Source organism: Echinops telfairi, unplaced genomic scaffold (assembly GCF_000313985.2).
Source record: "Echinops telfairi isolate 266 unplaced genomic scaffold, ASM31398v2 ScPeMD7_7467;HRSCAF=8505_1, whole genome shotgun sequence".
In the NCBI taxonomy this organism is placed as follows: domain Eukaryota; kingdom Metazoa; phylum Chordata; class Mammalia; order Afrosoricida; family Tenrecidae; genus Echinops; species Echinops telfairi.
Genome location: NW_022111368.1, coordinates 12,323,758 through 12,348,465, shown reverse-complemented (window position 1 = coordinate 12,348,465; position 24,708 = coordinate 12,323,758). Strand labels below are relative to the sequence as shown.

General features: G+C 38.9%; 1 protein-coding gene and 1 non-coding gene across 2 annotated transcripts in view; both read left to right on the top strand.

Annotated features, from left to right (window-relative positions):
• Positions 1–698: 698 nt before the first annotated feature.
• The window catches only part of DCUN1D2 (defective in cullin neddylation 1 domain containing 2), a 40,202-nt gene continuing 16,192 nt past the window's right edge, over positions 699–24,708 (top strand). The window contains exons 1-3 of the mRNA XM_004704422.2: positions 699–1,115; positions 5,352–5,520; positions 16,002–16,132. Coding sequence (XP_004704479.1) covers positions 941–1,115; positions 5,352–5,520; positions 16,002–16,132 — 475 coding nt within the window. The 5' untranslated portion in view covers positions 699–940. The remainder of the gene's footprint in view (positions 1,116–5,351; positions 5,521–16,001; positions 16,133–24,708) is intronic.
• LOC115873253 lies at positions 10,593–10,756 on the top strand. Its single transcript, XR_004048306.1, has one exon. It is a non-coding gene; the product is annotated as a U1 spliceosomal RNA (small nuclear RNA).

The following is a 24,708-nucleotide window of genomic DNA, read 5'->3' as shown; positions in this document are numbered from 1 at the left end:
TTGACAGGAAAATCAGTAAATCCCTTTCTTTTCTGGAAACTTGACTCTCCTTATCTGGAAATATTGCAACAGTGTTTTCTTTCATTACATACTACATACAGTACATTTACTTGGCAGTTTCTGTTAGTTACTACCTACCCATAGCCTTTCCCCTATGCCGTTGCTTCATTTATGCCTCACGCACACGTGTTCTGCTACCATTTTCATGCAGTCATAACAGGCATTCTGTGTGAGCCTGCTTTTGGAACTTCTGTGGGAGTTTTTCACATTATTCTTAGTGATGTGTGAGTGCTTTCGTCAGAGTGGCTCTGCCGAGGCCAAAGACAAGGGTTGTTGATTTTTGAACTTGAAAAATTTAAAGCAATAGCAACACATCTGAATTGTGGAGCTTCTAACTAATCGTTTGAGCCTGAAGTTAATTCAAGTACCTTATTTATGCCAAAGAACTCTACAAACAGACCAACAGCAATAATGTTAAGATCTGTGTTATATCTGCCCTTATTTCATCAGCTGGCTAGCTAGATGTGTTTCATAAAGGAGCCTATGTTGCTGAGACTTAGAGGCTTGGGGGGAATAATAAAGCATGCTATACTTCACGCAAAGTGAACTGGGTAGAAACAAAATGTTTTTATATAAAATAATGATTCTCGTGACTTTTTAAAAAGTAGACTTTGCATATCTGTTACTATATAGATGCTGTCGTTTCAATTTTCAGAAGACTGTGCAGTCTTTTTAACTGATGAAGAACAAGGCCTTGTCTTCCTGTAATTCTGAAGTCAAGTTGAGTCACCCAACAAGAAAACTAAATCCAGTTTAAATATAGGAATTAGTAATAGAATGCTGAAACAAACCTCTGGATTAGCTTCATTGGCTTTCCCGCTTCTTTTGCATCCCAAAGCATAAGCTTAAATCGTCTCAGAAGGACAAGGTCCGCCAGTTTATGGCATTTACGCAGGCTGGCGAGAGAACTGCTATTTACTGCTTAACGCAGAATGAGTGGAAACTAGAAGTGGCAACAGACAACTTTTTCCAAAACCCAGACTCATTCTACAAAGAATCCATGAGAAATTCAGTAGACAAGAAGAAACTAGAGCAACTCTATAACAGGTACAAAGGTAAGGCTGTTAATACTCAAAGCATTTTAAAAGTTGTAAACGTTAAAATATGTATAGCCGAATGAATGTTACATTTCTAGAATGTCTGATGCCTTGCACACAGAAAAAATCTCCTAGATCTTACTTCTTCACTTCCTGATATTCAGCTGGAAATCTGAAACGGTTGACTAAATAAAACAGAAGAGAGTCTCAAACCCACTGCTGTCAGTAGATTCCAACTCACAATGACCCTGTGAGACTGAGTAGAACTTCCAGTGTCCAGTGCTGCATGTCATTATGAATCAAATGGCCACATCTTTCATGAAGTGACCTGTGGGTTCAAACCACCAACTTTTCAGTTAACTGCCAAGTGCTTAACAACTGCAGCACCAGAGCTCCTGAAGCTTTGATAATTAACATAATTTAGGAATGAAATTAGAAGAGCCTAAAGACTTATCTGGACGTGAATCTCACTTGATTTGTGCAGCAAGTTTGATTACAGTTAGAAGGAGATTGTCATTGCCCTGGGCTGTACGGCCATGGCTGCATGATTATTTCTCTTAATACGGTATTTTATGTCAAGCACTGCTTTTAAGGCTGAGAGATTTATGGGTAAGAAAGGTTGCTTAAGAACAATATCATGAAACCAGAAGTTGCTGACTACCATTAGTGAATAATTTGATCAAAAACTCTATAGAATCTTGATGTGATTAGACTGAATTTGATGTGTGTATTATAAGCCAATAAAACCAACAAAAAAACCTCTGTGGAAGAATCCTGACCAAAAGGGGGAAAGTGCAGCACAGCATTTCAAATGCTCCCGGAATCCAGCTGTTCTGGAGCCATGGAGGCTGGTGAATCTCCAAAACTTAATAATTTTACTTAATAGTTTTATCCTGAGATCATAGATAGCCTTTACCTCAAAATACCCCTGAAGTCTTCTGAAAAATCTAACAGTAGTTTAGCTTAACGAGTGAATTGTGTGTCTTCAGCACTGTTTTTTCTTTAAGAACTATCTGTATGGGGTCAAACTGACAGCAGCGAGCTAGGGGATTAGTGAATTTGTGTTGGAGAGGAGGAACAGCTCAGGAAAAAGTAGGTGAGAAAGATTGCACCACTTGTGTGTAGTCAATGTCATGGGGAAGTGCTTGAATCGGCTTTCTGTTGTGTATATTCTCAACAACAACACCAAAAAGAACAATAAGATATCATGAAAACCTGAAGGGAAATAAAACGTCAGCTTTATTGAAACAGCATTGTAGTGTTTCAGCACTTAGACAATTTCAGATGTTTAAAGCTTGGGGGAAAGCTCTGAGCAAAGAAGCCGTTGTGTTGGAAATTGAGGACAATTTTTATTTTAATTCTTAGAATGGAACTTTTCCTATCAAAATACAATTGTGCTACAAAAATAAGTATACACTGATGAATACATACAAAAACGCAGCATGCTTTTATTTATTTATTTTGCAGTGTGCTTTTTATCTCAAACTTTAAATCTGGGCTTTATCAGGAGAGGCAGCAGTGTTTCAAGTGTTGACTTATTTTGCTTTTCCCTTCTGTTTAAAAGGTTAATCTTATATTTCCAAAATTTTAAAACCAGAAAAAGTAAAGTCAGAGTCCTGGTTCAACAACATATGCTATGGTTAAAAATAACTACGTATTGTAATTCTCAAAAAAATATGAGTATTTTCAAGGTTTAGAATACTTTGTAAATTTTTGGCTAAGTTATTTTTAGAACTGATTTTCTAAGTCATATACTATGCAAATGTTTAAGGCCAGGAAAATTATGTGCAGGGCATTTGAAAACACTTTTTATACAAGTGAATGTAAGACTTTATACTTTAATTTGAATTAAGTTAATCATTTAATTTCATTCTGATGGTGCTGGCATACTAACCACAAAATTGGTGGTTCAAACTCACCAGCTGCTCCAGAAGAGAAGTCTGAGTCTGTCTATTCTTAACAAGATCGACAGTCTCAGAAACTCTACATAGGGCCAGTATGAATTGGAATAAACTCGATGGCAGTGGGTCTGGTTTCATTGTTGTTTTGTATGCTTTAAGTTAATCATTTAATTTTATTCACATTCTAGATATTCTAAGTAGATCTATGACATGATATAATCATCTTAGACTCTAAAATATTAAGTTCAAAGCTGTTGTTAAATATAGCTAGTTTAAAATATGCATATATATAGCCAGTTATATGAATGTATGACAATGAAATGTTATATATAAAACCACTTTAAAATAATTAACAATATTGTATATGAAATTTACTCAAACTGTTTATTAAGTGAGACCATTGTAGACCAATTTCTTTATTATTCTTAAAATGTATAATGTTAGAAATATAGAATTGAGTGAAAGAATCAGTGATAATTCAGGATAAACTTTTGGTCTACCAATTCCACAGCTGAATTTGTCCTGTCGTTAGTATAGGAGAATCAAGTTGAATGGATGTTTATTTTTCTATTCATTGAATTTTGTGTCTTTTCTTCGGGAACAACGTATCCATAGATATGGTAGTAGTATATAGTGTTTGAGGAGTCCTGCTGGCCATGCACTGAGCTGCTAAGCAGATAGAGGTATGCACCTACCAGACAGATGAGGCTGTCTACTTCCATCAAGATTCAGAAAAAGTCTCAGAAACCCAAATGGGCAGTTCTACCATATCTTATAGAGTCGCTATGAGTCAGAATCGATTTGATAGCCGTGAGCTTGGCTTGTTTTTTAACATAGTACTTAGGAGACCCTCAGGAGCGCTGGTAGCATAAAGGGTAAGTCGTTGGGCAGCTGACCACAAGGTCAACAGTTTGAAACCACCAGGCACTCCTCAGGAGAAAGATGAGACTTACTACTCCCATAGAGATTTATAGTCTCAGAAACCCCTAGAGTAGGATGACCAGATTTAAAGCGGGACCCCATTGATTAAAAATTTGGTCTATATGGACCAAATAGACCGTTCCCTACCTTGTTGTGCATTCTTTCCAAAAATTGGGACTTTTTTAAAACGCCAACAATCAGGACTGTCCCTCCCAAAGCAGGACATCTGGTCACCTTACCCCAGAGCCAGTTCTACGCTGTCCTATAGGCCATTGCGAGTCGGAATCAGCTCAGTGTCCGTGAGTTTGGCTTGTGTGCTCAGCTGTTAGCACAAAGGATGACTTGTGAACCCACCCCAAGACACCTCAGAAGATGAACGTGGTGACTGCTTCCAAAAGGGCACTGCCTTAAAAACGCCATGGCAGCTCCACTCTGCACACATTGGGTCACCATGAGTTGGAATTGACTCAAGGTAACTAACAAATAGTCCTTAAGTGACCAAAGCTAAAGTTTGTATGAAGAAGAAAAGTTTATCACGATCTTCTGTTTGAGCCAAGTGTTAAACTTTCTATTAGTACATTGTATACCAGTTACACATACATTATGATATGATGTTAGTGGGATTCAAAAAGTTTGTGGGGAAATGGAATTAAAAGGTAATGGAATTTTCCCATCCAGTGTTCATTTTGAAGCCCCTTTGCATACTCAGTCTGTCTGAGATGGCTTGACCTACTTTGGTGACATCTTGCTGGGATGCTTTCAACAGAGTTTACTATTTGATTTTCTATTAGAGAATACTAAAATCTTTTATGTTTAAACTAGACATGGAAGGGAAAGTCAGACTTTCTAAACTGTGTACATAAGGTAATTGATTATAAAAATAATTGCTGTACAGCGGCATTAGAACTAGTAAATAAAAAACAGTAAAAAGAAAAAAATTCAATAGATCTTTGCTTTGGCAGGATTGGGATTAGAAACTTAAAATATAAACACCAATACTGTATCATTCTTAATAGTTTGCCTTTGGGCCAAGTAAAATTCTGTAAACATGAATTTTTATTTTGTTTCAGGGAAGATAAATTGTTTCTTTTTTTTTTTAGGCACCCTCTGGCAAAAGGTAAATTGTTCCCTAATAGTGAAGTCTTCTCAAAGCAGTTTCAATGATTTTACACACACACGCACACGCACACGCACACGCACACGCACACGCACACACCACCCTGAATCCAGAAACCTACATTTTTTTTAAAATGACACTAGTTTCTGGGTAGGTTATTTGTTACTCATCATTTTTTTTCTGTACAGTACAAAATTGCAGTTTATTGATTGATGTATTTGAAACAGCCTTGCCATACCCCGTAAACTAAGATTCTAACCATTCACTTTAGCAATACCTTTAAAAATGATATAACTTTTCCTCCTTTAACTGTAGATCCACAAGATGAAAATAAAATTGGAGTTGATGGGATTCAGCAGTTTTGTGATGATTTAAGCCTAGATCCTGCCAGCATCAGCGTTTTGGTTATAGCATGGAAGTTCAGGGCAGCTACGCAATGTGAATTTAGCAAAAAGGAATTTGTAGATGGCATGACAGAGCTTGGGTAAGTTGTTCTCCGTTTAGATTTCCCCCCACGCCCCCCGCCCCAGCTATTTTTAACATTGTTTTTCAAAAAAGATTAATCTGATGTGTATTTTCTCTGTGTATCTGGGAAATGCCTTATACACCCACACTGTTAAGGCTTATCTTAACTTTCTACATGAATCCCTTTTATCACTTGTTTTCTTTTTTTTTTTTCCTGCCAAATTTTGAATTAGTAGCAAACATCAAGGATATATTTTGTTTGCTTGTCTTGTCATTCAGTTCATTTCATAGTACTGTGTACTAAGTGTGTAGTTTTCTGCTTTGCTACATTAAATATTAATACAATCTCATTTTGTTTTAGGCTGGTAACAATTCTGTTTTATATAGAAGTGTTGATTTTTGTTTTTTTCCTTTCTTTCTTGTCATTTTAATAACTGCTTGCCTCTTCTATAATGCCACACACACATGCAGCTTTTAGATCATTGAAAAACGTTGAGTCATTTCTCCAAAGCCTTAAGTTCCCAAACATGGCTAATCTTTGGAATCACCTCAGGATTCACTGATACAGATCTCTGAGCTCGCTCAGGAGAAAGATGAGGTTCTCTACTCCTGTGAAAAGCTGACAGTCTTGGAAACCCATAGGGACAGTTTTACCCTGTCCTAAAAGGCTGCTATGACTCGGCATCACTCTTAGTGAGTGTGGTGTTTGGTTTGGGCCTCTGTTTTCAGCCTAATGAGTCAGAATCTTTAGAGTGAGGAGCCCACAGGTCTGTAGTTTCATCAGATCCCCGGGTGATTCCAATGATCAGCCAAGGTTAAGACCTCATCTCTAAAAACTCAAAACCAAACTTACTACCATTGAGACAATTCTGACTCATGGCAACCCTATAGAACTGCCACTGGGTTTACAAAGCTGTAAATCTCTATGGGAGCCAAAGACCTCACCTTTCGCCCTCAAAGTAGCTGGTGGTTTAGACCTGCTGACTTGTGGTTAGCAACCCAACTCATAATCCTCTATGCCGCCAGGACTCCTTAGATTCTTAAGTAAAGCTAAATAAAGACTCAATCGTTGTCCCAACTCACCTACACATTCTTAAGACATAGAGGTGAATCTCATTTATACCCTGAGGACTGACTGTATTTAAATGATAAAGCCTCTACGATTTTATTTCTAGTATTACCGCATTCCTGGTAGTTATATAAAATCAAGCAAAACCAGCATTAAGACAATGATGTAACATTTAGCATATTCCATTCTCCTTGTACTTAGGAAGAGCCCTGGGAGTGAAGTGGGCTAAGGGGTGGGCTTCTAACTGCAAGGTCAGCAGTTGGAACCAATCAGGCACAGCACAGGATAAACACGATGCTGCCTGCTCCTGTGAACATTCAGTCTTGGAGACCTTGTACAGCATTTCTACTCCATCTGATAAGGTCACCATGAGTTGGAATCTGCTTAACAGCAACAGGTTTGGGTTTGTTACATAGGAAAGCCTAGATGAATCCTAGTTTTAGAATAAAAAATTTAGAATGGAAAACCCATATTGAAAAAGAGTCCTGTTGGTATTGGAATGGATATTATCCCATCTATTAAATGTGCCTTAATTGGGAAGTTTTAGAAATCAGTGCTTATTATGAAAACACTTATTAGCATTTCGTATGTATTATCTAAAAATATGTTATACAAGAGAATAGTTTTTTATTTTTTAGTTCTTAGCTATTATTTTTCCAAATGCCATAACTTATAAAAGTATTCTAAAGATTTGGCGTCTAAGTCTTTCAAAAATATATTACATAATTTCTTATATAGAAACTATGAAAAATAGTCTGTAATTTAAGGCCACAAGCTCATGGGGGGGGATAATATTACTTACTGCTGGTCGTATCCTACAGAGCAGTTAAAGGTGACAGAATTTTGTAAATATGAAAGCCACCCCACTGCTACTTAGTCCATTCTGGTTCATGGCAACCCCTTAAGGAGAACCTTCCCCATATGGTTCTCGGGGCTGTAGTGTTTATGGGAGCAGACTGCCCCATCTTTTTGATGCAGAATGGCTGGTGGGTTCAAGTTGCTGGACTTTCAGTTAGCAGCCACGAGTCGTCACTACTCACTGCTGCCAGGCTGCTGTCAGTGGAAAGTGTTGCACAAAGTCCAAGTAGCTTAAATGTCTTCTGCACTGTAAATGGTGACGTCAGTGTTCTTGAGTGTATAAAGGACTATGCCTCTTCTTGTCTCAATAGTGCTTAGTTTTAACAAAAACTTTAGCTGTTGTGTTTGCTGTAATTGTTTTTTTCATGCTTTTTTCTTTCTATCATTGATTAAATTACCTGTCTTTAACTGTTACTCCTACACCCTTTCATTAAGGGCTTGAGAATTCTTAACATAAGATTTCTGAGCTTGATGGTTAGAAATGTACCAAATAATGTAGACCAACCAGTGTGGTGGTCCAGAAACTCTGCTGGAAGGCGTTAGAGTGCTAAGGGTTGGTGAATGGTGAAATAGCTCCCAAGAAGTGAAATTAATGTTCGCGGATGCTTTCACTCTGAAGGCATTTGCCCTTTGTCTTGACACCATTTTATGAGAGGAGAAATGAAAATTGGACAACGAAAGAGTACAAAAATTAGAGCCGGGAACCTGCCAACAGTAAAGGCCTGGATAATTTTTCTCACACTCGAGTTTGAAATCAGAAGGCCTGTTCCCGGGTAAGGGAAAACTGCTAGTCCTGACAGGAATTGCTCTCCGGCTCAGGTCATGTGGGTGGCCTAGAAAATATCAGTACCTAAAATTGGAAGAAGGTAATTTCAGATTGCTAGTGCTCACAGGTGCCTGGCAAAAGTAACTAAAAATGCTATTTGTGTGCTTGCTTCAGCAGTGCGTATAATAAAGATGGCATTTCGAAAAAGAAACTAGCCTACATTGCTTCTACAAAATACTCTCCCAGTACGGTGTCCAGCACAAAATCAGAAATAAATAGGACTATGAGGAAATGGACACAGTGGAAATGGACTCACGAAGGTTGCACCTGATATAAAATGTTTTTAATTTTAAATAGCTTGGCTCTTTTTGTTCAAGAGGTTTAGAAATTGTCTGAGAATAAAACATGACTTAAAAATCACATAGCAGACCTAGAAACTATTAAAATTGACCATCTTGTAATAAATGAACAAAGTAGGAGGACTTAATACAATCCAATTTCATGACCTTTTCAAAGCTAGACTATTGGAGACAATGTGGTTTTGGGTTAAAGACAGATAAATCTACCTATGGAACACAATGGAGAATCCAGAAATGGATTCAAACATATTGGGTTGAGGAAGCAGTTACCCTGGAAATTAGAAAATATTTGTGATTAAATGAAGAAACACTACATGTCAAAAGTTTGTAGGATCCTGGTTTTTAATGTGTGCTTTAGAATGAATGAAGGGTAAAAATCAGCTAAATGTATATCTCAAGATGTAGAAAAAAAGAGAAAATTAAGCTCAACATATAAGGAAGTAATTAATTTTAAAGCATTAATTTAATTAAATAGAAAGCAATTAGTAGAAAGGATCAATAAAGCCAAACCTTTGTTAGTCGAAGACTCAAATGACAACAAATCAATATAAAATGAAAAAGGGAACATCATTGCTGAGTCCAGTAAATAATAAAAGGATGAGTATATATTAACACTTTGTGCCAATAAGTCTTACAGCCTAAAGTAAACAAGAAATTGTTTAAAACACAAAACGTATCAAGCCAACAGAAGAAGATACAGAAAATCTTAGTTCTGTAATTCTTTTTTTTTTTAAACCACACAATAAAACCCTTTATTTTGGTTGCTATTTATTTCCAGGGAATTGATAGGCATGCTTCTAGGGCAAAAGAGTCAAAGAGAGCCAGTGCCCAGGGGACTCGAAGAGCACACGGCTACAAGACACATGTGAAGCTGGCAGAGCTGGCAGAACATAAGTGTTCTTCCTAATCCATTTAGCCAAAACGACTATCCCTAGATCTCTCAGAACAGGGAAGTAGGGACTGTTTTTCCTGGAGTTCTTGGACTCATAAAGTACTTTGGAAGCTTGCCTTTCTTATTGCTATTGATGTTATTTTGTTGTTGTTGTTGTTTTGTTTTGTTTGTTTTAATTATTTTATTGGGGTCTCATACAAGTCTTATCACAATCCATACATACATCCATTGTGTCAAGCACATATGGACATTTGTTGCCCTCATCATTCTCAAAACATTTGCCTTCTACTTTAGCCCTTAATATCAGCTGCTCATTTTTCCCCTCCTTTCCCCCTCCCCCTCCCTCATGAACCCTTCATAATTCATAAATTATTATTGTTTGGTCATAAGTTACACTGTCCGACGTCTCCCCCCTCCCACCCGCCCTCTTCTCTGCTGTCCATCCCCCAGGGAGGAGGCTATATGTAGATTCTTGTAATAGGTTCCCCCTTTCTACCCCACATTCCCTCCATCCTCAGGCACCGCCACTCTCACCACTGGTCCTGAAGGAGTCGTCTTCCCTGGATTCTGAAACTAAACCCATCATTTAAAACTCACAGAAAAAACTCCTAGCTTGAATGCTTTTGCTGGCAAATCGTAGAGGAAAATAAAAGAGAATCCTTTTGTGGCCTTTCAGTAGCAAAAGCTTTAAAACAACAACAAACCCTACTAATTTTACAGAACTTCTTCCAGAGATTAGCAAAGAAAACACTCCCTAATTTATTTTGGAGCCAGCACAGTCTTGATAGCAAATGTAGGGGACATTTTGAGGTTGGAAAATTATAGACCATTCTATAAGAATCAAAAGTTACATGAGATAAAAATCCTAAACAAATCATTGGTAAACTAACTCCAGCCCCTAAATCAATAACAAAAAAATCAGAAAACAGATCATGATAAAGTTTGTCATAGTTCACTAATACAAGATTTGCTTAACCTATAAAATCCATTTAATTTGGCATGTTTCTAAGAAAAGTGACAAAAGTACTTATCTCAATACACAAAGCAGGTTTGATAAATGAACAAAGTAGGAGGATTTAATGCGTTCCAATTTCAAGACCTTTTCAAAGCTAGAATATTGGAGACAAGGTGGTATTTGGTTCAATATATACTTACCTGGCAGGGGAGATCCCATGGTCACGAAGGTGGTTTTCCCAGGGTGAGCCTTATCCACTGCGCTCTGTTTGTGCTGACTCCTGCGATTTCCCCAAATGTGGGAAACTCGACTGCATAGTTTGTGGTAGTGGGGGATTGCATTAGCGCTCTCCACTGATTATAAAAAAGAAGAATCACTGTAAACTTAGGAGGGACTGTCTTTAATTTGAGCCACTCTCCCCCTCCACTGCCACACACACACACACATTTAAAAAAAAAAAAAACCCACTGTAGTAAGCATGCTTTTTGGCATTGTAAAGCACTTCTCTTTGGGATAAGAACAAAACTGGAAAACTTGTTTCTTTTTTTTTTACTGCTTTAACTTTGATTATTTTAAGCTTAATTTATTCCCGAGCCATGAGTTTTTGCTTCTTCAGTTTCTTCTGGGAAATCTTTTTCTGTGCAACCTCCTCTTCTGGTTTGGGAACGATCTGTTCCTACTCAGTCAGGATCATCTCAATCTGGCAGGGGGCACTCATGGATGGGTTGATCCACCACGAGTTCTGTAAGTCCGCACCTGGATGTGCTCAGAGAATCCACATGGAACCCTTCAGTTCAGCATTACTTGCTGCATTTTTAAGCAAGTGAAGCAAAAATTCAGCACTCTTTTTGGGCCACCGACCCTGGGTCCAACCGCACTGTTTGGCCTGGGCACACCTACCCACGCCACCATTGCAGTGTTGGAAAGGCACACACTGCTTCTGCAGAGTGACCTCTTTCAAGTATTTGGCAGCTTTCCGGATGTGCTCGCCTTTGATGGCTTGGGCAGTTCACCAGTGTTCTTGAAGTGGCCCTGGAGGTTCGACCCTCTTGATTTGCAGGATTTTGTAGGGTTTTCTGGGTCAAGTGCGTAGCAAACCAGGCCGCTACAGTTAGAGTGGAAAGCTTGTTTCTATTCAATATCGAACAAGAAGTTTTAGCTAATCTAATTGACAAAATGTTTGAATCAGTAAATTTAGCCAGACTATGGGATAAAAAAAAAATCTATGATATATCAGAATACTGGCAACAAGGCAAAATGAATTTTTAAAATATAATCTCAAGTATGTATCAAAAATAAAAATAATTAAGAAAGCCTAATTAAGAATGTACAATATCCCCATACAGAACACATTGAGCTCATTGAGAGGAAAGAAAATCTGAATAAATGGAGAAATAGAACTCATTCATTGAAAGACTCAATATTTTGCCACCAAATTTATCTATACATTTATGCAATATGTCACAATCCTAGTAAGTAATGGACTTATATATGCGATTTCCCAAACTGAATTGAAATATATGTGAAAATGCACCATCAAGAGTAGCCAAAAATTCTGCAAGAGAAAGAACAAAGTAGGAAGATTAGTTCTACCAGACACTCCAAACTTTTGAAACTATAGTGATTTAAGACTGCCTAGTGTTGAGTAGCATAATAGATGGCGGAACAGATGGAAAGCCCAGAAACAAACCTATGTTATATTTGGCTTATGACAAAAATAACCCACTCAAGAAGTGGAGAAGGAACGTTTCTCAGGAGAATCAGCTATTATGAAGGGGGGGGAAAGGTAACCTTGATTTCTACCTCACACCATATAGCACTTCCAGGTAGATTGTAGACCTTCATGTCTGAATGGCAAAAGCAAAATACGAAGCTCTGGAAGAAACTACAGGTGAATGGCTCTGTGACCTTTCAGTAGCAAATACTTTAAAACACATCACACACATGCACCCAAAAAAATATATTGTAAAAGAAAAGGCTGCACATTGTATAGCGTGTACTATGCAAAAAAAGGAAGAGAGAAAAGACCTTTTTATCATCCAGAAAACACCGTAAAGAAATCCATCATCTGAATGAGCCCCCAAAATCCTGTGCTATTGAGTCATTTCTGACTCATAGTGACCCTGGATAATATACTTTTGCAGGAGCAAACAGGCTCATCTTTCTCCTCCAGAACGAAACACTACCTAATGCAATGCTTCTTTTGATCTCTTGACTGCTGCTCCCATGAGCACTGATTGTGGATCCAAGTGAGACAAAATCCTTGACAACTTCCACCTTTTCTTCCGTTTATCATGATGTTACCTATTGGTCCAGTTGTGAGGATTTTGGTCTTCTTTATGTTGTTGTAATCCTTACTGAAGGCTGCAATCTTTTTAAAACTTTTATTTAAATATTAAAGATCATTTTGTTTGGGGCTCTTATAGCTCTTATAGCAATCCATACATCAATTGTATCAAGCATATTTGTACATATGTTGCCATCATTATTTTCTAGACATCTACTTTCTATGGAGCCCTTGGTATCAGCTCCTCTTTTTTCCCTCCCTCCTCACCCCCACCCTCATAACCCCTTGATAAATTATAAATTATTATTCATATCTTACACCGACTGCTGTCTGCCTTCCCCCATTGTTTCTGTTATTCTTCCCACTGGATGGGGTAGAGGGTGTTGTTCTGTGTCGGGCATCGCAATTGGTTCCCCATTCCTCCCCTCCTTTCCTCACCTTCCCCCTGCCCTTCTGGTATCGCTACTCCCATTCCTGTTCCTGGATTCCGTGTGTCCTGCAATCCTTGATCTTCATCAGCAAGTGCTTCAGGTCCTCCTTCTGAATTTCTAGCAAGCAAGGGTGTATCAACTGCATGTCATAGGTTGTTAATAACGCTTCCTCTAATCCTCATGCCACATTCTTTATACATTCTTCATATAAACCAGTTTCTCTGATGATGTGCTCAGCACACAGATTGAATAAGTAGGGAGAGAGGATACAACCCTGTTGCCCATCTTTCCTGATTTTAAACCATGCAATATTCCATTGTCCTGTTGTCACAACTGCCTCTTAATCTACGTTCAAGTTCCACAAGAGCATAATCAAGTGTTCTCGAATTCCCCTTCTTCTTAAGGTTATCCGTAGTTTGTTATGGTCCACACAGTCAAATACCTTGGCATAGTCGAGAAAGCACAAGTAAATGTCTTTCTAATATTCAGTGCTTTCAGCCAAGATCCGTCTGACATCAGCAGTGATATCCTTTGTTCCATGTTCCCTTCTGAATCCAGCCTGAACCTCTGGCAGCTCCCTGTAAATATACTGCTACAACCGTTATTGGATATCTTTAGTAAAATTTTACTGGCATGTGATGTAAGTGATATTGTTCTATAGTTTGAGCGTCCATTCTTTGGAATGGGTACAAATATGGATCTCTTCCAGTCAGTTGGCCAAGTTGTCTTCCCTATTTCACAGCATAGAGAAGTGAGTACTTCCAGAGCTTCATCAACTTGTTGAAACATTTCAGTTGGTGTTCCATCAGTTCCTGGAGCCTTGTTTTTGGCTAATGCTTTCAGTGCGCTTAAACTTCCTTTACCACCGTTGGTAATTGCTCATACGCTAGCTCTTGAAATGGTAGATGTCAACTAGTTCTTTTTGGTACTGTGACTTTGTATTTTTTCTGTCTTCTCTTGATGCTGCCTACATATTCTTCTCGTAGAACCTTTCAAGATTGCAACTCCAGGTTTGCATTTTTTCTTGAGTTCTTTCAGTGTCAGACATGCTGAGCATGTTCTTCCCTTTTGGTTTTCTAATTCTAGGTCTTTGCACATTTCATTCTAATATTTGGTTTTGTCTTCTTGAGTTGCCCTCAGAAATTCTCTATTCAGCTCTTCGATGTCATCATATCTTCCATTTGTTTTAGCTACTCTGTGATGAAGAGCAAATTCCAGAGTCTCTTCTGACATCCACGTTGAGCTTTTCTTTCTGCCTGCCTTTTTAATCGCCTTTTTCTTTCTTCATGAATGATGTTCTTAATGTCCTCCCGCAGCTAATCGGGTCTTCTGTCATTATTGTTCAATGTGTCCCTAGGGTATACACATTGTAAAATGCAAATATAATGAATTCTATGTAGCTGTAAAAGGGAAACTACCACAGCTACACATAACCATACTTAACACAACATACACAATAGCACAAACTTAGCTTCCATTTTACACTGCTAATATGTAGGGAAAACTAACTTACACTGTAAGAAATGCTTACTTAGGTGATGAAAATTCAAAGAAAAACAGGTAAGTGGTTAACATACAAGTTAACATTGCCAAATTCCTCCCTGTGGAAGAGAGGGGCCTGTGCTTGGAAAAAACCCCAGGCTACTTCTGAGGTGTCTGTAGCATTCTGTTTCTTGATGTAGATGGTGGCTTCTCTCATGATCACCTTAAGCTGCATATTTTACTTTTCTACGTATATGTGTTTATTAGGCATGCTTTCCAAGGCTTTGTCCAATTTTCTTAATTCTTTTCTACATGGGTGAAGCTGCTGGATAAGTAACTTTGGGTGAGTAATGGGTGAGTAATATGTTGCTTTTATATACAGTTGAAATAGTGAATGACAAGTTTTGTATACGACTAATCTGGGTGCCTGCTATTTTGCATTTTCAAATATTATTGACTTTTTGGAAGAAAATCCAATTTTAAAACAATAGAGCTGAATTTTATAGCCCCTAAATATTTTAAATAGCACGGGGTTGCTGTGAGTCTGGGAATGAATTGATAGTAACTAGCAGCAACAACTGTATTAGTATGTATACAAGTTAATCTGCTGTAAGTACAGTCATTTGAATAAGGTAGAAGTTTGATCTTCTATTTCATTATAGTGCAGCATCAGCAGTAGGCTCCACCTTATGAGACCACTCAGAAAATGATGTCTCTCCATCTTGTTACTCTTGCATCCTCAAGACTTTGTATTCTTCTGCATGAATAAAGCTGCTTCCTTACTCCATCTTGCAGAAACTAAAAAAAAAAGATCCAAACAAAACTCACCGCCATTGTGTCAATTCCAATAAGACAAAGTAGAATGGCCCCTCTCGTTTTCCAACTGTACCTCCTTATGGGAGTGGAAAGCTGCATCGTTCATCCATGGACCTCCAACGGGTGGTTTTGAACTTCTGACCTTGCAGTTAGCAACCCAGTGGATAACCATGCTGCCACCAGGGCTCCTCATTTAGCAGGAGAGAAAAGGGTTGTGGATTTATTAGAACAGCTTTTTTGACATGAAATGCATATGTTCTGGTGCATATACAATTCCCCAGTTTAAAGTGTATGATTCAGTCTCTTTCAGTATATTCCCGGCATTGTGCAGCTCCCTTCTTGTCAATTGCAGCGAATTTCGAGCTCCTCCTAAGCCAGAGAAAACCCACAAAATTTCCGCTCTCTTCATCACTAAAAGCTTAGTCTTAGGACACACTAAGTTGCCAGAGTCTGGGAACTGGAGTCTCCGGCCACAGTGCCTTGCAGCATATCAAATTCTTACCAAGTAAAAGAAGGAAAATAGATTTGAGGAGATGTGTCTGTTTGTCTGCCACAAGTGACAGTTAATTCTCTTTCATGTAACAGGTGTGATAGCTCAGAAAAGCTAAAAATCCTTTTGCCAAGATTGGAACAAGAGCTTAAGGACACAATGAAGTTTAAAGATTTCTATCAGTTTACCTTTACTTTTGCTAAGAACCCCGGGCAAAAAGGTTTAGGTGAGTACAAAATCCAAAAATGTAACATGCCAAATCTTAACGAAATTACAAAGCTCAGTCGATGGAGTTTCAGGATTGCCAGCTGTGTGACTTGCGCCTTCCTTGTTTCTTTCTCTTTGCACCGTTTACCTGCTCTCCACATAGATACACGAGGTGTACCATATGCCCGAAAACCTCAACCTGGAAGTCTCTCAACTTCTAAACTTAAATATTGGTAATATTAGGCTTTAGAATGTCAGTATAATTTACCAATTCTCTATATCCTGTCATTGCTATCTCACCAGATTAGGGACGTCAACGATTAAATTAATCTTGTTTTCTTTACATATTGTGTGTCTACATAGCCAGGCTTTTGATGCTGCCTACATTACTGTTAAAATTAACTAAATAGCCTTTCTCTCAAAGTGGCTTGGAGATTTGAAGTTAACTTCTTTTAAATCAGTTCTAAAGTGTTATGATTTTACTATAACTTTTGTTTTACTATATGGTGTACATTAGGGAAATTTTTACTTTAAATTTTCCCTTAGAGCTTTTTATTTATTTAAGAGTTGTATTTTGTTTGTTTCCTGCCTAAGTGCTATATAGTTTGTTCTTTTTTTTTTTTTTACATATAACAGTTTTATTGACATAATGTACATACCATATAAACCATTGGTTTGTATATATAATAAGAGTGTAATCATTGCCACAATCAATTTTATGAGATTTTCTTAATTTTTTGTACTCATTGTTATTGGCTCACCATCCCCCTTTCCTCCCTCCATCTAGTTTACATCTAGATTATTCTTGACTTATCACAGATTGATCTATACTTTGTTGCCTAATGGAACATAGTTTGGTAAAATCTCTTATAAATTTGGAGAGGAGAATTATATGGCCATTTCAATAGGGATTAAACAAATACATCGGAAATTTTGTTTTGAAAGTAGTTCTTATAAATAAAAGTAATATTTTAAGATGGCCAAAAATTAAGTAGAAAAGCAGAAAGGGGCTTGCAAAATCCAGGGGAGAAAAATGTTTGAAAAACATGTATGGTTGTTTTTAATTCTGACTTCACTCATGCGTGTTTTTAGGGGGGTGTTATAGAGTGCTTTTCCCATGTCGTGCTTATTCATATTATTATCAAGGTGGAAGCCATTCAAAAGTGATGTGCTGGGACTTTTTTACGCCTTGTGTTGGCAGGGGAAAACTATTGGCTCTCAGAAAGCTGCTGCACTATATCCTGTGAAAGGGTACTACTGTTACACAGTGTTTAAGGCAGAGTCTGTAAGCCAATATTTAAATCCTGGCATGTTTGTAGGGTGTGTAGTTTGGTCAAAGTATTTACCCTCCCTCATCAGTTTCTTTTCATGAGTAGCTACTTGTCATGAAATCACCAGCAGTACGCCTCAAGTCCCCACCACGTATCTGTCACTGTGTCGAATCGTGGTGGGCTATGTAGTGCTGTGCTGCTGGGAGCTGTGTTACAGATATTTCAAATGCCAGCAGAATCATCCAGGGTGAGTTCAGCAGTGCTTCCAGACTAAGAACAGACAGCAAAGAGGGGCTCAGCGTCCCACGAGGGAGGAAGAAGCCAGCGGAAACCTTCTGCACGGGAACAAGACCGTGTCAGACGCGGAAGGTCTAAAGAATGGACGCAGAACGCCATCAGGGAGAGTGCCGAGGACGACGGGCCCTCGGGGTTGGCAGATGCTCGAAATGTGACTGAGGAGAAACTGCTTTCTCAAAGTACATCGACCACGGCGACGTGGATGAAGGAAAGCCTGCAAGCCAAGTCTTCAAGACCTTTATTTACTGATGCGGCACAACTCAGAATGAAAGAAACAGCTGCAAAAATCTACTAATCGGAACTTGGAATTATGAAGTATGAATCTATGAAAATTGAAGGTCCTCAGAAATAAAATGGAGTACATAAAGATCAACATCTTGGGTGTACACCAGCTCTGTGATACCTTTCTAAGTTGCGCACTGTGCCATGTTTAGTTGGAAGTCTTAGTTTGCCAAGCCCTGGTTTATAATAAATCAGGAACAGTATTCTGTATTCTAAATATGTCAGGAAAGCATATGAAAAATCTATACAATGTTAGCTTTTGTGATACCCCATAAGGTAGCAATATTTAGCTCAGTAAATGAAGTATAAAAAACAAAAACTCACTGCCATTGAGTTGATGCTGACTCATAGCGACCCTATAGGGCAGGTTAGAACTGCCTCTGTAAATTTCCAAAACTGTAACTCTTTCATTTTTTGTTTTTAATAAATCATTTTATGGCAGACTCTTACAGTTCTTTTAACAATCCATACATCAATTGTATCAAGCACATTTGTACATATATTGCCATCATCATTTTGAAAACATTTTCTTTCTACTTGAGCCCTTAGTATCGGCTCCCCTTTTTCCCCTCCGACCCCAACCCTCCTACCCTGTGACCCCTTGATAAATTATAAATTATTATTATTTTCATATCTTCACCCACGTTTCTGTTAGTCTCCCTTGGGGGTAGGGAAGGTTATACATTATTCATTGTGATCGGTTCCCCCTTTCTGCCCCTCCTCCCCCAACCTTTCCCCTACCCTCATGGTATTGCTACTCTCATTATTATTCTTGAGGTGTTTATCTGTCCTTATAAAAGTAGAAAATCCAGTCTCTCTCCCATAGAGCAGCTGGTAGCTTTGAATGGCTGACCTTGTGAATTGCAGTCCAATGCATAACCACTATGCCATCAGAGTTGCCATCATTTAATGTTGACATACAGATATGAGTTCTGTTCACATGGGGGTATAAAAAGTTAATAATCATACTATATAACTCAGGGCTTATTTCTTGGTAAATTGAGGAGAAAATTGGTAAGTTTATGTTTAGAAGAAAAATTAAAATTTGCCTAAATTTCCTTTGTGTAAGCTTTTTAGAGTTTCTCGCCGTTTAATCATGTTTTGATATTCCTTAAAGCACATTTTCCACAGACTGCGGGCTCACTGAGTACAGACATCTCTCTTTACAATTCTTTTTTACCTCACATATTCCCTAGGAGGTGTTCAGCAGACATTTGAGCTGCCTCTTCACATGTTTGCGTGGCATCATTATGATGCCATTTTGGGCCCTTAAGAATACAACTCTTTTTTTTTTGAACCAGTCAAGTTGCTATGGACTGATTTACTTCAAATTATTTGCCTACATAATCTTACATGCTTTTTGAAGTTCAAAAAGTCAAACATAAAGAAACCACAAAATGAGATAAACTCTTGAGGCGTAGGCTAAATGCATCCCACTAGAGGCTTGAGAGAGATCCGTTCCTACTGAAAGGACCCCACACTGTTTCTCTCTACCGGGTACTGAAGAGGTTATGTAAGATGCTTCATGGACAGAGAGCAGAGGTAAAAGCCAGTGCCCTTGAGGTAAAGTGTACAGTGTGTAATAACTTGGCGTGCCGTCTGCCATCCTGATACTCACTCTGTCGCCAGCTGTAGAAGCCTGCCATGTCCTCATCCTGACCTCCTCTCACGGAGGAAAGTTGTCACTGAGGAGTGGAACAGTGTCTTTCACAGCTCTTTGCATTTTCTACTCTCATCTGAATTTATTTCATTTAGATCTCGTAGGAATTTCATAAGATGGCTGTTGAATACAAGCACGCAGGTGCTAGAAATTCTAAGGGCAGATTCTTCAGCTTTAAAAATCATTCCTAGTCAGAGGTAGAAGGAAGCAGGAAGAAACGGTTTTTAATTTTGAAAAGAATTATTCCTAAAGTTATCATGCTTGTGCATCGGCCCGCTGTGAACCGCAACCACCTCCATGGCGCCTAACAGCATGGGTGTTAGAAAGATGGGGCTGTTGTTTGAAACTTTTCCATGTTTTACTTCAAAATAGTTTCAGACTTAGAGAATAGTTTGCTGAATAATAGAAATAATCCTCATATCTACATCTCTCAGACTTTAAACGCTATAATTTTACATTTTCTTCTTTATTTTATTTGTGCATACACATACATTTGTTTATATTGATAAATCCTGTGTAGTTGGAGCTGACTCCTGGCAATCTTATGTATTAACAGAAAAAACATTTCTTGGTCATATGCTATCATCACGACCTTTGGCATGTGTGGACCCATCCATCTCATTGAAGATTTCCCTCATTTTTGTTGACCCTCTACCAAACACGATGTCCTTTCCTAAATATGTGTCTAAAGCAGCGGTTCTCAACCTGTGAGCGCGACCCCTTTGGGGGTCGACCAACCCTTTCACGGGTCGTCTAAGACCTTCGGAAAGCACGTATTCTCCACCCCATCACAGTTCACGTGCGTCAGTTTCTCTGCTGTCTTAGTCTGTCATTGGCTTTTGCCTGCGCCCCAGGTGATGGCAGTGAGACCGTGGCCTGGGTCACTTGTGTCTTAGTCGTCAGAGTGACGGCTCTGCTTTTCAAGACTTGGAAAAGCCCGTTCCCTGGTGCAGTACATCGTTGAGTTCGCCACTGCAGCTTCTGTGCACATGGATTGCTCGTCCAAGTGAAATCATCGGCAATGTCAGTGTCTTCATTCATCACGATGCGTGTATCTGTCCATGTGTCAGTCTTTGGTTTCTTCATGTTCAGGTGTAATCCGGGGCCTGTATTCGTCAGTACTTCAAGTCGTCTTCGTTTCAACCAGCAGAGTTGTGTCCCTACATTGCATTACAATTGCAGATTGTTAGTGAATCATCCTCTGATCCTGAGTCTTCATGTAGTCCAGCTTCTCAGATATTTTCTCCAGACAGATTCCATGTAGAACCATGTAGTCCCTTGTTCTGCTTTTGATCCATGTAGAGGTTCCACATGGACACTCTACTTTTCATTTCGCCGTCTCTCACAACACTGTACTTCTCTGCTGGCTTTGATAATTCACTGCAGTTGCCACACAGAACTCAAAGACAATGCTCACCATTAAGGAGGTCTAACATCCGTTGAACATATTGTCAAGAGAGACCCGTGCTTGGAGAAGGACGTCCTGCTTGGTGGAGGGGTGGGTTGATACAGTAACTGCAACAGTGGGCATGGGCATGGGAACAATTGTGCGGCTGGTGCAGTACCGGGCAGTGTTCCGTTCTGTCGTGTCAGAACCGACTCGCTGGCACCTAACACAACAACATTATAGAGAAGTTACCGGGTTAGCATGAGCCAGAATCAGAACACATTAAGGATACAGTCATTGGGCTACAGCAGTGGCCTAGATCGGCAAGCTCTCAAGTGGAAGAGCCAATCCTGTCCCTCAATGATGTAAAAATTATTCAAGAGCTATAAATATATTTTTTACAAGCAAATGAAATTGCCATTATCTGACTAGTACTCTTTTAAATGTTTATAAATGAAACTATGATTATTTTATTTTTCAATTTTACTTCAGAGCCATATGTATGAGCCAAGCGTATATACCAAAAGAACTGCATATAGCTTACAGGTCCCTGGTCAACATCAATACCTCTTATGAGCCAGCAACCAGGTCTCCAGCCCTCAGCCTTTGCCTCCATGGGCCAGGGAGCCAGCCCGCTGCCCTGCCTCACAGTCTTGTAGTTTCTGTGCTGCTCCTCTGTTCTGTCTCCTGGTCTGCTTGTCACAGCCTTTGGTCTTGGCCTGGGTTTGCTCTGCCCCGTGGTTTCTGTGCCACAGCTTCTGGTCTCGGCTTCTGCCCCTTCAGAGATCTCAAGCATCCTTCACTGGTGCTATTCTTCTTATGTTCCCGGGATTTCTCAGTGTTTCTGAGATAACTCTTATACCCGGAGCAATGGCCTTAACAGAGGTGTGGTTCTTGTCGTTCAGCAGACTATCTCCCCAAGGCAAACAAGGGAAGGTGACTTAAGTCACACTCTGTAGTAAGAGTGTGGAGACTAAGGATTCATTCCACCTTAATCCTATAATAGAGAACTCCCTCCAAAATGAAATTATAACCACAAGCATAGAGCCTAGAATTATAATACATCACATGAATGATTATGACTAGAAGGACCATATTAATTGACCAAATCTCATTAATAATCTCTACTTTTGACCAAAGTCCATCTGACATCACCGTTGATGCCCCTTGTTCCATATCCTCTTCTGTGTCTGGCTTGAACTTCTTGCAGTTTCCTGTTGATGTATGGCTGCAGTTGTTTTTAAATAATCTTCAGAATTTTGCTAGTATGTATTATTGATACAGTTTGATAATTCAGATTTTCTATCATTGCCTGTCTTTGAGCAAAAATATTATTCTCTTCTACACAATCAAATAACTATGAGGGGACTTTAAAACGTTCATAAGGAAATGCCATTATCTTTTAATTTCATTTGTTGACAATTTATTTTAAAGCTTTTATATTTATTATCCAAGTTTCTTGACCTATACAAGTGAATGTTTACAACATTGCATCTAGTTTTTGAAGCATTTCAATTATTATTATGTCAGTTCCTACACTGTCGTGTTTCACCGGTACTGTTAGTGCAGCTCGGACTTTTTTCTTCAGTACCAGTGATTCATGGTCAGATGACTACCTCCTGCAGTGATTGAAATCAGCCAATTCTTGTTGGTACAGTGACTGCATATTCTTGCCTTCTTCTTTTATAGCTTCCTATGTCATCAATTTTCTGCCCTTAGAATCCTACTGTAGTGCAATGCAAAGTGTAAAGTTGGAGTTTAGTTTAGTTTAGAATGCTAGTTCTCAATAGTAGGTGTATGATATGAAAATAATGATAATTTATCATTTTTCCAGAGGTCACGAGGGTGGTAGTGGGGGGAGGAAAAAAAGCCGAGCTGATACCAAGGACTCAAACAGAAAGTAAATGTTTAGGAAAAAATGATGGCAACATATGTACAAATATGATACAATTGTTGTTTGGATTGTTATAAGAGCTGTAAGAGCCCCCAATAAAATGATCTTTAAAAAAGATCTAGTTCTAAAAACAAATTAAAAAGAAAGAAATGCGAGTTGTGTTCTTCCCTTTAATTTTCTAACTCCAGGCCTTTTGAAAACCGCCACTCATCTGTCTTTTTTTTTGGTACTGTGCTGGTAACTCGGGAGCCCTGGTGGTATAATGGTTACGAGTTGGACTTTGATCTGCATGGTTGGCAGTTTAAAACCACCAGCAGCTCCTTGGGAGAAGACTGGACTTCCTACTCCCATAAACAGTTATAGTCTTGGAAACCCACTGGGGGTCGCCATGAATCAGCTTTGATTCGATGGCAGTGAGTTCGAGTTTCAGTGGTCACTTGCATGTTCCTTTGCTGGGAATGATGCTATTAGTATTTCAAATGGGGTTTATGGACCCGGGGGAAAAGGCCTGGCAATCTTCTCCCAACAAACAAGCCGACGAGAACTTGATGGGTCGCAGCAGAACATTGTCCGAACTGGTGCTGGGAGATAAGCATCCACGCTGCATTTGAAAATAGAGTTGACCTTACATGGCATGGGTGGAGTAAGAGCTTCAAGACTCTTGTTTTAAGACACGACTCAAAGTGAGAAGTAATAGGTACAAATATCCATTAATTATTAGAACTTGGAATTATGAAGAATGGATCAAGAATTGGAGGACATTAAAAATGAAATGCAATGCTTGAAAGTTGATATCCTGGGATTGGTGAGCTGAAATGGACTGATATTTGCCATTCCTAATATGATAATCATATAGTCTCCTGTACTGGAAATGACAAAGAAAGATGTTACATTCCTCATTAAAAAGAGTATTTCGAGATCTTTCTTGAAGCATAACACTGTCTGTAATAGATTAGCATCTATTATGTACAAATTTATTCACCAACCAGTAATGCCAAAGATGAAATTGAAGACTTTTGCAACTTGCTGCAGTCTGAAACAGCTCCAACATGCAAGTAAGGTGCATTGATAATTGCTTATTGGGATGCTAATGCTGGAAGCAATGAAGTAATATTAGTAGTTGAAGAGTTAGACTTCAATATCATCAGTCAAGGGGAAACATCTTACATATGTGTAGGTTCAAGTTGAGGTTTAATATAATCAAATCAAATCCATAAGAACCAAAGTACAACTTTGAATACATCCCACCAGACTTTAGAGACCGTCACAGGAATGAGTTTGATGCATTGGCACTAATGACCAAAGACCAGAAGAGTTACATGAAGACATCAGGACATCTTATATGAAAACTGAAAGGTTACTAATGTCACCAGAAAGAAGGAAACAACAAAAATGGATGTCAGAAGTGACTTTAAAGTTTATCTTAAGCATAGGGCAGCTAAAACGAATGGAATATTGGAGTACAAGAGCCGGACAGATTTGTTTAATTGTGTTTACTTACTGTGGTAGTTTGTGTTTATGTCAACTTGGCTGGGGCAGGATTCCCCCATGAGGTGATCTAATAATGTGGTCAGCTCCAATTTGAGATCTTTTGTGATTCCTGTGAAGCTGCTAAGCAGTTGTGGGAAGAATAAGATAAGAGTTGTTTTGTCGTTAGGTACCATTAAGTCAGTTCCAACCCATCGTGACCCTACACATAGCAGAACAAATCACTGCCCCCTCCTGCACCATCCTCAAATGTGTGCCTGCACCACCCTCAAACACTGCCCCCTCCTGCACCATCCTCAAATGTGTGCCTGCACCA